General features: G+C 47.2%; 1 protein-coding gene across 19 annotated transcripts in view; it reads right to left on the bottom strand.

The window, feature by feature from the left end:
* CACNA1D (calcium voltage-gated channel subunit alpha1 D) overlaps nucleotides 1-14,158 on the bottom strand; it is a 302,856-nt gene that overhangs the window by 63,742 nt on the left and 224,956 nt on the right. For all 19 annotated transcript variants that reach the window (XM_025456187.3, XM_025456181.3, XM_025456178.3 and 16 more), the window contains 8 exons: nucleotides 12,721-12,850; nucleotides 9,395-9,454; nucleotides 6,633-6,739; nucleotides 4,825-4,912; nucleotides 4,111-4,218; nucleotides 3,971-4,023; nucleotides 2,173-2,319; nucleotides 525-726 (listed from right to left, as the gene is read on the bottom strand). In XM_025456187.3, the coding sequence (XP_025311972.3) occupies nucleotides 525-726; nucleotides 2,173-2,319; nucleotides 3,971-4,023; nucleotides 4,111-4,218; nucleotides 4,825-4,912; nucleotides 6,633-6,739; nucleotides 9,395-9,454; nucleotides 12,721-12,850 (895 nt within the window). The remainder of the gene's footprint in view (nucleotides 1-524; nucleotides 727-2,172; nucleotides 2,320-3,970; nucleotides 4,024-4,110; nucleotides 4,219-4,824; nucleotides 4,913-6,632; nucleotides 6,740-9,394; nucleotides 9,455-12,720; nucleotides 12,851-14,158) is intronic.

Consider the following 14,158-nt stretch of genomic DNA (forward strand, 5'->3'; position numbering starts at 1 on the left):
TCTTTTGGTTGTCAAGATTCAGGGCAGTGCATTGCTAATAGAATTGAGTGGGTAAAGGGCCAGGGATTCCACCCAATATCCTACAAAGTACACAAAGCTCAACAAAGAATTACCTAGCCTAAAATGTCAATAGCACTGAGGTTGAGGAGATCAGACACGATCCCCCCACTAAGGACTGTGGGAGGAGCAGTGGGTACTTCCCAGCCCCTGGCCACATCCCCCACCAAGATTCTGAGCCATCACTAGTGGGTCACAGCCACAGAAGGTGGCCTAAGTATTCTTTGACTTCTCATCCACAGAGTGGGGTGGATTTCAGAATTACAAGGTCTCCTCTGTGTCTGGAAAGCTCACTCTTCCCAGCAATAACTCAAACTGGCTGAGAGGGTGCTGCAAACAAGGCCTGAGCCCGAGGGACAGCCAGCGGGTGCATGCCCTTCTCTGTGCTTGGAGGAAACTGGCAAAAGACAAGCCACTACTCCTCTCTTGCTCAAGGGACAGAAGCCCAAACAGTGTGTGACTTTAACCTGATTTTTGTCCAGCTCACAGTTCTTATACTCTTTCTCTCCCTGCTCCTGAAATGTGACGATGACGAAGCCCACAAAGATGTTCATCATGAAGAAAGCCACGATGATGATGTAGATGATGAAGAAGATGGAGATCTCCACGCGGTAATTGTAGACGGGGCCGACATTCTCTCCATTTGAGTCGATGGCTTTATACAGTAACCTGGTGAACAGAAGAACCAGGTGAGCCCTACCACCTGCTCAGCCCAAGTAGCCCAACTGTGCACCTCTCCTGTCAGACCCCTCCCGGAGAGCCCACCCACAGCCCCTGGACACACACACACACACACACACACACACACACACACACACACTCACACTCAGATGTCTCCTCAGCATTAAGGCCCAGTTGGCCCAATACCCAGAGGAGGGAACACCTGAGATACATTTGGTGATTGACATTTTGAGGGCTAAGAAATAAGAGATTTCATGGATATTCAACAATGCCCCCTTCTACTGACAGCAGAGAGGAAGGATATCACATGTAAGACACTGGTGGAACTGAAACCTGTACACATGCCAATGAAGATAATAAGCAAGCAACCCAGGATTTCCAAAGAACTAAGAGAGGTTCCCCAAAGTGAAATATATGCAGAGATTAAATATAGGCTAAGCAGAACTCTCAACAGGAGGGGGAGAGTTACTGTAACACCCCCAGGGTAAATTTATCCCCCCACTGATGCAGATTCAGCTGCCAAGGAACCCATCCCATGGCGCACTGTCCAGATGGACACTTACACATCCATCTGGAAAGGCAGACATTACAGTCATCCCCATCATTTGGGAGCTTAGAGAGGGATCTAAGCGACCAAAATCCCATTCCTTGGGGGCAGAGCCAGGAGATGAGCCCAGCTCCTCTGAGCACTAAGTCCCAAGTCTACTCATTTCCCCTCAGCTGCCACCCTGGTTTACTAAAGCACACTGTTGAAAACCCAAGACTGCAGCCATAGCCAGTGCCTCCCCAAAGTGAAGGGGCTTTACTCCTGCCTCTTTGCTCCCCAGCCCAATTCCCTAATGAACAAACCCCACCCAACTTTCCTATTACTCCACAGGATCTCCTTTAAATAACTCCGACTCTCCCATGCATCCAGAGTTCCGCCAACCCGAGAGAACCGACTCATCCACCTTCTGCAGTTCCTCTGGGCATGGCAACTTGACACTGGGGCCTCTTGAGGGATGTATGCTCCAGTGGCAGGAGCTGGGGTGGGCATCAGAGCACAGAGCACCAAAGGTGCAAGAGACTTTCCTTTTGTATTTTCCCTTCTTTCTTCTTTGTGTGTGTGTGTGTGTGTGTGTGTGTGTGTGTGTTTTAGCTTTACTCATCAAAATCCCAGCCATTCTTCAGAACCCTACTCTGTGCATCTCCGACACAGTAGGCCCTCCTGTCTGAGTGGACTATGTGATACTCTGACTAGGTTTGGTCCCCGAAGGGAGGAACATGTTGAGCCAAGCGTTTCTCCCACTGCTAACCCAGCACATCGCACGGAGCTGTACCAACAGCACGCTTCATGTGTGAGCGAGCGAGTGGGCCAGTGAAAGACGTGACGTGTCGGCAGCCATCTGTGTCCGGCACACAGGAGCACTAGGAATAGGCATTCTCCATACTTACGCAGGCCAGCCCTCGAACGTGGAGACCGTGAACAGCGCCATCATAGCAGAAAGGACGTTGTCAAAGTTAAAATCGCTGTTTTGCCAGATTCTCTCCCGGACCACAGGGTTATCAACATCCCCATCCTTGTAGAGGATGAAAAGCCCCCTAGAGAGGAAGAGAAGTGTGGGTTTATCCTGGCTTGACATGAAATCAGTCCCAGCGGCCCCAAGCCCACATACAGGCACCATCATGCTCAGTCTGCCCGCCAGCATGTTTGTCATCCTGTTGCCCTGCATTTAATCTACTCTAAGATTCCAATAATCATCGAGTACCTACTAAGGTTAAGTATCCTCCAGAGCCACTAAGCAGACATTCAGCACATGCCTGATAACAAATGAAACCTACAGAATAATAAATGCTCTAACATATAAATGGGCTCAAAGCATATATGGAAGGATCAGAAGCTCTGGCCTGGAGAATTCCATAAGCTCTGGGGAACAAACAAGCCCAAGTATCCTTTTTTTTTTTTTTTTTAGATTTTATTTATTTATTCATGAGAGACAGAGAGAGAGAGAGAGAGAGAGAGAGAGAGAGAGAGAGAGAGAGAGAGGCAGAGACACAGGCAGAGGGAGAAGCAGGCTCCATGCAGGAAACCCAACATGGGACTCGATCCAGGACCCTGGGATCATGACCTGAGCCAAAGGCAGATGCTCAACCACTGAGCCACCCAGGTACATGCCCCCCACCCCCACCTGGGTATCCTCTTATCTACGTTTTGGTTGTCATCAAATTCCTTCTCTTTGTACTAACAATACTCCCAGTTTTCCTTGTTAAGATAATTCTATAATTTCTGGTACACAATATTTGTCATTGAATTTCATTTCAGGAAAGGGGCCAATGCCTTTATGCCACAGAGGGGGGAGGGAAGGGGCTTAGGGAGAGAAGAGAAGGGGTCTTCTGTCTGTTCCCATGCTGCTCCATGGCAGGAGGCACCCCCGCCCCACAGCCTACATGGAGGGTGGCCCTGGTGGTGCACAACCAGTCACCGTGCAGCTGGCACACTCTGACTTGCACCGTCTGTTGAAAAGAAACCCCAAACAATTGTGAGCAATGCCAGCAGCCAGACCTCAGTGGTGCCATACCCAAGGAATAGGGAAACACGGACTATATGGTCTTACAACTCTGGGCAGTGGTTCCATGCCTTGCTTCACATTCTTCTGGACATCTTGGGATAAGAGACACAGGTGTTTCCCACCTTGTCTCTCTTCTGTCCATTCTTGTGAAGAAAAATATGCCCAAATGTGGGTGTTGGGAGTATGGGGAGAAAGGTAGTCTGGAGAACCTGTCGGAAGGGGCTAGCCAGCTCTGGAATGCCAGAGAGTTGAGCTTTGAGTTCTGGTTTGGGAAAAAATTCTCCAAGCGGCTGGAAGGAGGGGCTCTCTGGGGCATTTCATAATTGTTATTTTAGGTTTTAGGGCACTCCTTCTCCCCATTTAGAGAATCTATGGCAAACACCAAAAGCCATCTCTCCATTCTTTTGGGGGTGATGAAGGTTTGGAACTAGATCGAGGCCATGCTTGTATCACAGTTTGATTGTACTAAATGTCACCAAATTGCACAGTTTAAAATGATTAATTTCATGATATGTGAATGTCATCTCAAATGAACCCCCCCCCCCAATCTCTCCAGCCACGAGCTGAGCACACAAGCCTCTTGCAGTCCATGATGAAAACTTGTGCAATGTGAGCACAGTCAGATCCTTGAAATTTTCTATTCTTCCTCATTCATTCCCCACTCTCACATTCAGGACACTCACCTGCACTCTTCGGGGTTACTTTTGGCTTCATCTGTACAGCGATAGAACTTTCCCTACATATAAAACAGATGGGCAGTCAAATGCAGGCTTCCTGCAAAGTGATCAGCTGGGCTTCATGCCAGAAGGCACATTCCCCGTACCTTGAACAACTGTACTCCGATGCAGGCAAACATGAACTGGAGAAGGGTGGTGACGATCATGATGTTGCCAATGGTCCGGATGGCCACGAAGACACACTGGACCACATGCTGGGGAGAGAGGAGCGTTATCTGCCTCTGTTGTTTGAGTCTCGGGGTGAGCTAATACTAACCAAGGTTTTCTATGTTTATGTGCATTTTTATATGATTTTCCAACTTTGCGTTCCCTTGCACTGGTTTTTCAGGTAGTTATCTGTGGGGAGACCCTGGTGCATTGTGGCCACCAGGGAGAAGCACCCCTGTAGACCAGTCCCTTCCCTGGTTTCCTCCAAAATGGTTTAGTCCAAAGAAACACTACAGGGCACAGCACTGCCTGGCACACAGGTCCACAGGGACCCCTGCCCCCCCCCCCCCCCCATAGATGGACTCCGGAAAATGCAAAACCTCTGACCTTTTACACAACCTGCATGAAAATAGATTTAAAGACCAAAATAAACCCGAGAAAATATTAATAATTTTAAAAATATACAGTAATCACATTAATAAAAATAAATTAACAAAGATAATCATTCGTAAAATGCTTTCAGCACTTGCCAGAGGCAGTGTCACTGGTTAGAAATGCGATTTCCAAACGTATAACCTTGTAAAACCTATCAAGCCTCAGCCCACCTCTGGCCCCAACCAAAGTAGCTTGGCCCAGAGGGCAGACGCCCAAACCTTAAGTCCTTTTGCTCTGTTTATTGCCCTGAGTGGCCGCAGGACCCTTAAGACCCTCAGAATCTTCACAACGGAGATGGCACTGGATCTAAGGAAAGAGCAAAGAATGAAGGCAGGGTGTATTACAGTCGGATAAAATACTTTGAAATTATTGCAGGTGGTCTTCACTGTAGGACGACTGCCCACGTGGAGCTGAGCTCACCTCCCACTGTGACACACACATACACACACATACACACACACTCTCACACATGGGTCTTTCTCTGTCCTGTACACACTCCACAGCCCATCCTGGGCCAGGCCCATAGGCATTCACAGATGGAAAAGGGGCAGCTTATTTCAGATATATTTCAAAAGAAGAAACCAGTCTAGACTCCATTCCAGCCCTTACTTGTGTGTCATGATTTAGGAATTTGCTTTGTTGTTTTCACTCTATGTAAATGCTAGGCAGTCCTTGGCTTTTAGGCTGTGGTCTTGTTTGGTGGGTTTTGCTTTCTAAGTAGGGAGACCTGCTCTGTGCTGGGCTTCTCCAGCCTCCTACTTAAATGTTGGGTGGCAGAGACCCCATCACCGCCTGTGTGGTGGAGCGGACAATGGAGAGGATGCAGGATGCACTGCCAGGAGAGCACATCCTAGGGGAGCCTGGGAGGTGGTAGCCAGGTGAGTCCCAGGGAGAGGGGCAGGTTAGCTAGAAAAGGGGGAAGGGGCTCCAGGCAGAGGGAGTTGCACTAGAAAGGCCCCAAGTGGGAGAACGCAGCTGATGGGGCCCTGCAGGTGGCTGGAACACATGCTTGGAAGGCAGTGACAAGGGCTGCAGGGAGAAGGTAGGTGCAGCTGGGAATTTCTGGAAGCTACAAAGATGCTGTGAGAATGTCCCCTCCAGCTGTAACTCCTGGCTCCCTCCCCCTGGGCAGTGGTAGGAGGTGAGGACTGTCTCAGGTACGGGTCTTTAATTTCCTGAGGGGGATGCAGCCTCTCCATTGAACTTAGGCTCAGAGGTCATAGGTGAGCACCTGTTCTCATATGGGGTACTGATGGCCATCACCTGAGCATAGGTACCTCTAATCAGCAGAAAAGGGGCATCTGGGTGACTCAGTGGTTGAGCATCCTGGGGTCCTGGGCTTGAGTCCCACATTGAGCTCCCCCTGGGGAGCCTGCTTCTCCCTCTGCCTATGTCTCTGCCTTTCTGTGTGTCTCTCATGAATAAATAAATAAAATCTTTTTAAAAAATCAGCAGGGAAGCATGGCCACTGTGGGATGTTCCCACTGGAGCCTCTGCCCCAGACCCCTGGGTCGAATAGGCAGGCAGTGTGCTGCTGGGGCATCTGTAAAGGCCATGGAAAGGCCCTAGGGCCCTAACTTATAGCATCTGCCCCTCCTAGCTGAAAATTGTAGAAGCCAAGAGGAAGGGGTCATGGCAGCTGACATATCCTGGAGATTGAGGAAGAAGCCTTCAATATCCAAGCTGAAAGGGCCCCCAGAGGCCCTCTTCTACCTCGTATGAGAACTAAGGTCCTCGAGGGACCCAAGCTAGAATCTGACTTCCTTCTCTCTCATCAAGACTTCTCTGTTGAAAGCAAATATCACACAGAATAAGAATTCCAACCTGGCGGGGGCATGGAGAAAAGCAGGAGAAGGCATGAACTGTCCCAATGCTTTCCAGCGTACAAATCAAGCTTTCCCAGGTAACTTAATGTAATTGTTAAAATAATGCCAGGCCTTTATGACTTACATTAAAATTCCTCACATAAACCACCCTACCCAACAGTCTTCTGCTCACACTCCCACACTCACCCCAGAATACTTACTGAATCCCAAATGATACCAGTGACACCCCAACAACCAGCATATCCAGCAGATTGAAGTAGTTTCTGCAGAAAGCCCCTTTGTGGAGGAAAGCTCCAAAAGTCGCCATCTAGAAACAGAAGCATGAGTGATTTATGGATTTTTTTTTTCCTCTCAGAAGAAACAAAACCTGGGCTCTTTACAAGACCTTGAGAAAAGTATGACTTTATTAACAAGCATGCATTAGGAAGCCAGAAATGTAAACCAACAGGGCTGAGCAACCAAATATTTGTTCAAAGATGGAAAAGGGAAGGTTATTTCAGATATATTTCAAAAGAAGAGACCAGTCTAGACTCCATTCCAGCGAGGACAAACTGCACGTAGGAATCCAGCATGGGCAGGTCCAAAGAGCCTGTCCCAGAAGGGTTTCCACATGGCCCTGCTCATCAGGATGTCATAGCTGCACAGATAACTTGGGTGCCCCGCAACATGCCAGCTCTGGCCCCTGAGGCCCCAGGAAAGCCTTTGTCACCCCAGCATGTCTTCCCAGTGGGGCTGGCAAAAGCACTGGAGCTCCAGTGCTCACAGGCTCTGTTCAGAGAGACTTGCGTCACTTTACCAGGTGGGCCCTTGTCTGCTGCTAATGGCACTCAGCGAGACCCAGCTTAAATGGCACCTCCAAGTCCAGTGACTCGATCATGTGCAAGGTGTGGTCGGGAAGCTTGCACAGGCCTCTCCCCTAGGCAGTCACCCAGCTCTGGAGTCATATGCCACATGCACCAGGCACCCACACCACGGGTGCTCCAGAGAGGTGCCTACTGGCAATGCAAAAGTTTATTGAGGAAGTTTCCAGAGTAAAAACAGTAAAGTACATAGAGTTCATCGTGCATTTAAAAAAAGAAAAAAAGTTGAAGGCTCAGGTGAGTCCAGGATAGGAGAGCTAAAGTCGGGAAGCTGTTACGCTGAACCATATGAAATTGCCAACACGCCACTGTTCTTGACCTATAATAATGGCAATTTTTATTTTTCGATATGGTTCAACTAAATCGTCACATAGCCTCCCGGGCCTTCCCACGGCTAGCAGGAACCACCACTGCAGAAGCTAGATGCTCCTTGACAAATCTCCATTCTCTGAATCTTTCTGGCTTTAAGTTTTGTTTTCCACACCCTCTAACACATCTTTAAAACGAAGAATAAGTTAGAAGATTGTAAGCCACTGAGGCAAATATCCAGAAATTTAAAAGCATTAATTGTTTTTTAATTTCTTTTAAATAACCCTGTATCTCATTTGCCCCCGCACCCGAAAATAACTGTCTTCATTTAACAACTAAAAAATATGGGAAGTAAAATAAAACCTCGATGAACCAGGCTAACAGATTAAGTGGAGCATGTCCCCCATTCAGTTTGAGGAAACTTAAAAAAAAAAAAAAAAAAGGCAGCTCAGGGAATCAAATAGAGGCAGGGTGAGTGTCCTTGACCTCTAACCCCTGTGTATTATGTGTCTGTGCTCCTCACCATAGTGACGCTGTTAGAATTGCTAACCTGGTACGGTTCTCACTGAGAACTGTCAGCCACAGTTACTGGCTTCAAGGCAGGAAAGTAAATATGAATTTTTAGACTTTTAACAAAAGTTTAAACAGAGGTTGGTTTTGTGCTGATGTTATCATTAAACAAAAATAAAAGAAAGTAACTCGAAGTACCCCATTCCCCAACAAAGTTCATCGAGGTTTCATTTTATAAAAGGTTTTATAAAGAGCCCAAGTTTCACAGGAGTCTAACATAAAATGCATTTTTCCCCCTGAGATGCACACATAAAAACTCAAAATGGTTTAAAAGAAAATTGTAGTGAAAATTTCCCAGCTTGTGTTCGCACTAGCAGATGATTGCTCTGACCGTTGTCAAAGGTCACGCTGTCCCGGGACTGCAATGACCCATGCCACTTAGTGAGTCAGGGGGCTTCTCGGCTGTCTGCTGCGGGTCTTCGGACCTCTGAGTGCACAGGGAATGAGCTCGCCCCAGGTGGCCTTCACAGTTAGTCCACAAACCACATGCAGTAATGGCAACTGTGAGCTCATGCATGGGCAGTACATTTAGGGTGCCCCGTCCAAAGGGTGCCCTTTTTGTTTGCATAAATGTAAGCCCATCCATCAAAACAGATACAAAATATCTCAACGCAAATAGACCCGGGTTATCTTGCAAATCCCATTGCAAGAAAATAGTGTGTTACTATTTCAGGCCACTGAAAACAGTTCAATCAAAGAAATGAAGAGAGATACATTCCCTTCATAGGATAAGTGCTTTTCCTCTGACTTTGAGGTCAGGAAAGGTGGAAGAAGATTCACACAAAGTGATGTATCTGTTATCAGATGACAAATTTCAGAGGATATGTTTAAAGAGGAGCAAAATATTTCCAGTCACTATTATGAAGCCAAAGTTGCTCCTACATGCACTTAAAGGTTAAAAAGAAACAGCAAAAACAAGTTGAATGATTACAGGAAAAAAAATCCTTTGGTTTAAAAAAAAAATAAAAGCGTAGCTTGATCACAGAAGGCAAAAAATAAATATAGTCAAAAGCACTTCACGCTTCTTTGCCGTGTGTCACACAGGAGCGGGCCCCTTAGACACACTGCTGTGGAACCTGTTACCTTCAAAACGATCTCAAATGCAAAAGTACCAGTGAAGACATAATCTGCATAACCTAGCATCTGGAAGGTAAACAAAGAATTGCAACTATTATTGCTACAGCTGCTTTAGAGTATATGAGGATCAATGAAAAAGCCATTACCTTTAACAGGATTTCAACAGTAAAGATGGCTGTGAAAGCATAGTCAAAGTAACCCAGTATCTGCAAGGTACAACATGTTGGACATAAGAAACAGGCATCCGGACAAACTCTGACAGCTGCACGCCCCCAGGCAGGACCCCTGCATGCAGTCAGACACCCGTTCTCCAGGGATAGGCCCGCCACTCTGGGGGCAGGTGCGCCCACCTGGCTGCTTGCAGCTCCTCTTTGCGACCAACAAAGAGCATCTGGGGACTTACCTCCTTCAACCACTCATGTGGGCTCTCTTCCCTGTCTCCTGTCACGGATGGACAGAGGTTCATTTCTACAAGCGCTTTATTAATAACCTTTGCTCATCGGAGCACCGCATTGACAAACTGGTGACAACAGACAGACTGGAGGCTTATATCCATTTTGGATTTTTAACAGTTTTTGGCTCAATGAAATAGGTTGTCATCTAGCTTAGCTTCGGATAGGTGGAGAAATGTAAATAAAGGTGTAAATGGCATCCAGTGGGGCCAAAAGCTTCCACATGCCCCTTCCAATTCCAGCCCGTGTCATCAGGGAGTAAATGCCCTTTCTTCACTGGGGTGCAGGGCTGGAGAAGTCCTCAGGGAAGAGTCTTACTTTGCAAGTGAACTTGTATTTTTACTTATAAAGTAACTTGTAAAGTAAAACTCTTGGCCTCTGCTCCATATCTAACACTGCTCTCCCCCAGCACTGGGATCTTGTTTGGTTTTTACTTAGCTGGGCACACTCAAAGAACAGACTGACCTGGCCTTTGAATTATTAGTCCAGGCTATTTTATCAGTATTCCTGAAAATGCCATCTACTCCCCCACTGAGTCCTGCTCAGAGAACTCTTCCTGGGTTTCTGCATCTTCTCAGAGCTACTGGGTGGGCAGGTGAGTGGTGCAGGGGGTTTGGGGGGGGGGTGGCAAGAATCTGACTGCTCAACTAAGGATGCTCACAGGGGACCCTCAACCACAAAGATGGCAGCCAAGACTGCCACTTACAGAGGCCTTCTTGGCTGCTGTTCTTTTTCACAGTTATGCTCTATGGCTTTGAAAGAACTGAAGAGATCAGAGCTAAAGAGACTGTGGAGACCTCTCAGACCAACTCCCTTCAGGTAACAGATGAGGATGCTGGGAAAGGGTCAGGGGGCAGCTGCTCAAGCCACACAGCTGGTCACAGCATGGCTGGGCAAGGAATGAGGTCTGCAAAATGCTAGTTGAGAGGCCCTCAAGGATGGGATCCAGCCCAGGGGAGCCCTTTACTGCTCCACCACAGTCAGGGAGGGCTCCTGCTACAAAGGCCAACTGTCCTCAGCTGAAGTTCTCCAGAGAGTAGTCATTGTCCAAACCATTTCTGTTTTGAGATTTATAGATCTTGATGGAAACCTTTTGTAACATACTAGGTCACAGAAGGACCGTTCATGTTGAAAAGCACCCATGTAGTCAAGGCAGACATCACTGCCCACATACCAACAACCCAACTTGGTGCTGAAGGTCAAAGCTCTCAGATTCAAGTTATTCTTTGTTCATTTACTCCTTGTTTACTAATAACTCAGCTAAGGTAAAAACAACAACAACAACAAAACCACTGCTTGAGTCCACTTACAGGGGGTATCTAAAGTAGTCAAACCCTTAGACAGAAGGTAGAGTGGATGTTGCTAGGGGCCAGGGAAGAGAGAAATGGGAAGATGTTCAACAGGTATAAAGTATCAGACATGCAAGATGAGTAAGTTTTGGAGATCTGCTGTACAACAGTGTCTACCATTAAGAATGCTGGCTCGTACACTTAATTTATCAAGAGAGTAGATCTCATGTTAAGCATTCTCACCACAACACTGTAGTATTTGACAAGCAATACACGTACACACACACACACACACACACCTGTTTAAAAAGAACAATAACGTTGTTGGAAAGAGCAGCCGGGAAATAAACTCATGGGGAAGTAATCAAAATAAAAAATAAGAACATGAGGCCCCATGTCAATTAACTCCTTGTCAATCTGTGTTCTAGACTAGCTCCTGACCTAGTCTGTCAATAATGGTATTTTTTTTTTCCAAACAGCTTCTTCCTCTTGTGCTTCCTTTCTGTGATGGAGCTCAATGACACCGAGGTCTTCACTCCGTTTGAACATTTAGATAGAGACGGTCTCAGAACCTCTAACGCAAGCCCTGATCTGTGAGTGCAGATTAAGACACGTCCGTGGCCTTTGTCTTTACATCAACACCAATATGTGCCTTAGGAAGGAAGTTCTTTAACATCTGCATAGCAGAGCGCCCATGTTTTATCAGTCTGATAGATCAGGTCTGCCAAGCTTCAAACCAAAAGCACTGGAAATGAAAAGACACAGCACAAGGCTTGATGGTCTCAACCCAAATCCTGGGACACTGATCTGGTGATTTGTCTGAATTCTCCCATCTCTCAAAATCTGAGGTACCCAGAGAGGTACTAACCAGGCAGCAATGCTAAATGGCCGCGCATGCACACTTGCAGGCCTCCCTCCTCTGGGTTTCCTTGATCATCACCTGAAATTGTACTATAGTATCAAGGCCAGAGCAATCAACAGACTGCCGGTCTTCTGAAGTGGTGATGTCACCTTTGGGTTGGTCTTTGTTCTCAGTGCTGAATGAGCTGAACTGTTAGGATGGGGCTGCTTAGAGGCAAGAACTATTTGAGAAACTAGTTTCTGTATAGCACAGATGCAGTGGAAGCGTGCTCTCCCTAAAGTATAAAACTGATAACAGAAACCTTAACTGTCGACTTGTTTTCTTTGTAAAACCCCTCCCTGGCCCCACCAAAACATAGTTCTACCTCTCCACTGCACCACTCAGTTCCACACACCATGGCCCCCCTGCCACTTGTGTTTCCCCCAATAATGAAACCAAGTTGCTCTGTGAATTTCAGCCTATGTCCCTAAATGAGAGCTTCTGGGCACGTGACATACCTGATTCCACTCCTAATTTCTCTCCTGCTGGATGCTACCAAGTGGGCAGAAACCTTAAAATAGGGGTGGATGTGAATTTGATCAGGGAGGCTAAAAGAGGGCAGGGCGTTGGCAGCAAGGAACGAAGAGGAGGAGAAGAGGGGCCCTGAAGGCACTTTAAGTTACTGCAGGGTATTTAAAATGAAGTGTAGTGGATGGGATTCAAAACAGGTTTGTCGGGATGAGACAAATCCCCCCGCCTGGCACTCACATCCCGAAATACCAGATGCCTCCAGGTGCATGAGAAGCCTCCTCTACCCTTTAGCCCTGCCTGAGTGACCGGTGCTCGTCCCAGCGGAAGACCCGCCCACCTGTCCCTGCTCTGTGGCTTACAGTGTTCCGGAAGGAGTGGCTGCGGATGGGGTCCTCGGCGGCAAGGGCGGCACTACTCAGCATGATGAAGACGAGGATGAGGTTGGTGAAGATGTGGTGGTTGATGAGCTTGTGGCAGCCCACGCGGATCCTGTGGGGAAAGCCGCTGCATGGACACAGCCCTGGGCAGGGCCAGGGCCTTCTGCATGCTGGGGCTACTCGTGGTGACACGTCAGGCAGAGGACAGCTGTCTGCTGTGCTACCCGTGCTCGCACCTGGCCAACCAGAGCCACTTGACTATGAGCCCCTGCAAAGTCCCAGAAGGCAGACCCCAAAGGCCCACAGTGCCACAGCTCTGTGTGGGGGCTCCATAGACATCATTCATCAAGTCCTTAAAAGTGGGTATTATTGTCCTGCTCCAAGTGGAGAAACTGAGGCTTAAGCATTTGAAATGTGTTAAGGTGATGCAGCTAGTAAGGATTGAGGGAGATTTCCAATCCAGCAGGACGATAACAGTTTCCCACTAGGACATGAAGCCAAGTGGCTTCCTTTCCCTGCCTTAGGAAGGAATCTGAGCTCAGAGCTCATTGCAACAGCTCACAAGAATGAGAGCAATGCGTGAAGGGGATCCAGGGGTACAAACTTCCAGTTATAAAATAAACAAGTCACGGGGATGAAAAGTACAGCATAGGGAATATCATCAATAATATTGTAATAATGTTATCGTTGTGAGCACTGCACAATGTACAGACTTGTCAAATCACTATGCTGTGTGCCTGAAACCAATAGGCTATTGTATGTCAACTAGACTTCAATTAAGAATTAAAACTTAAAAAGGAGACTAACCCCTTTTTTTACACTGCAGCCTGGCTGTATGAAAATGTAGTAGACGGGCTGGTAAAATCTCCTGTTATATGGAGATTCCGTCATAAGTGCTTTTTGTTTTTGTTTTTAAACTTTGGAGTCAACCCACAAGCACACCTAAGAAAGTGGAGTGAAAGTTGTATCATGCAAGAATTGTATAGGGATCTTATGAACCATGTGACAGAGTCTTCAGAGTCCTGTTGCCCCTGAGATCCCAAGGGCTAATTATGCCAGACTACCCTTAACCTCAACGTTTGATTTTAGAATTGAAAGATTTAATTTTTAGCCTACAGAGTACATTCATATTTTCCCTTGAAAATATTTTCCTTTTTCACTTTCAAAACTAGAGTCAAGTTTATGAGAAATCTCCCTTTTGGGGCTGCTTCATGCTGGGATGTGCCCTGGGAGGGCTTGCAAGCTGTTAGCAGGTGAGTCTGGGGGAACGATCCAAAGCAGTGAGTGCAGGAGTGTTCACAGCTTTGGGGGGACGTCAATCCATTCCTTCAAAATATGTGGACCCAGTGAGCTGTAGGCGTCAGTAACATCAGCTCAGTATCTTTTTTTAAAGAGACACCCAGGGGTGCCTGGGTGACTC

This window comes from Canis lupus, chromosome 20, assembly GCF_003254725.2.
Source record: "Canis lupus dingo isolate Sandy chromosome 20, ASM325472v2, whole genome shotgun sequence".
Lineage (NCBI taxonomy): Eukaryota > Metazoa > Chordata > Mammalia > Carnivora > Canidae > Canis > Canis lupus.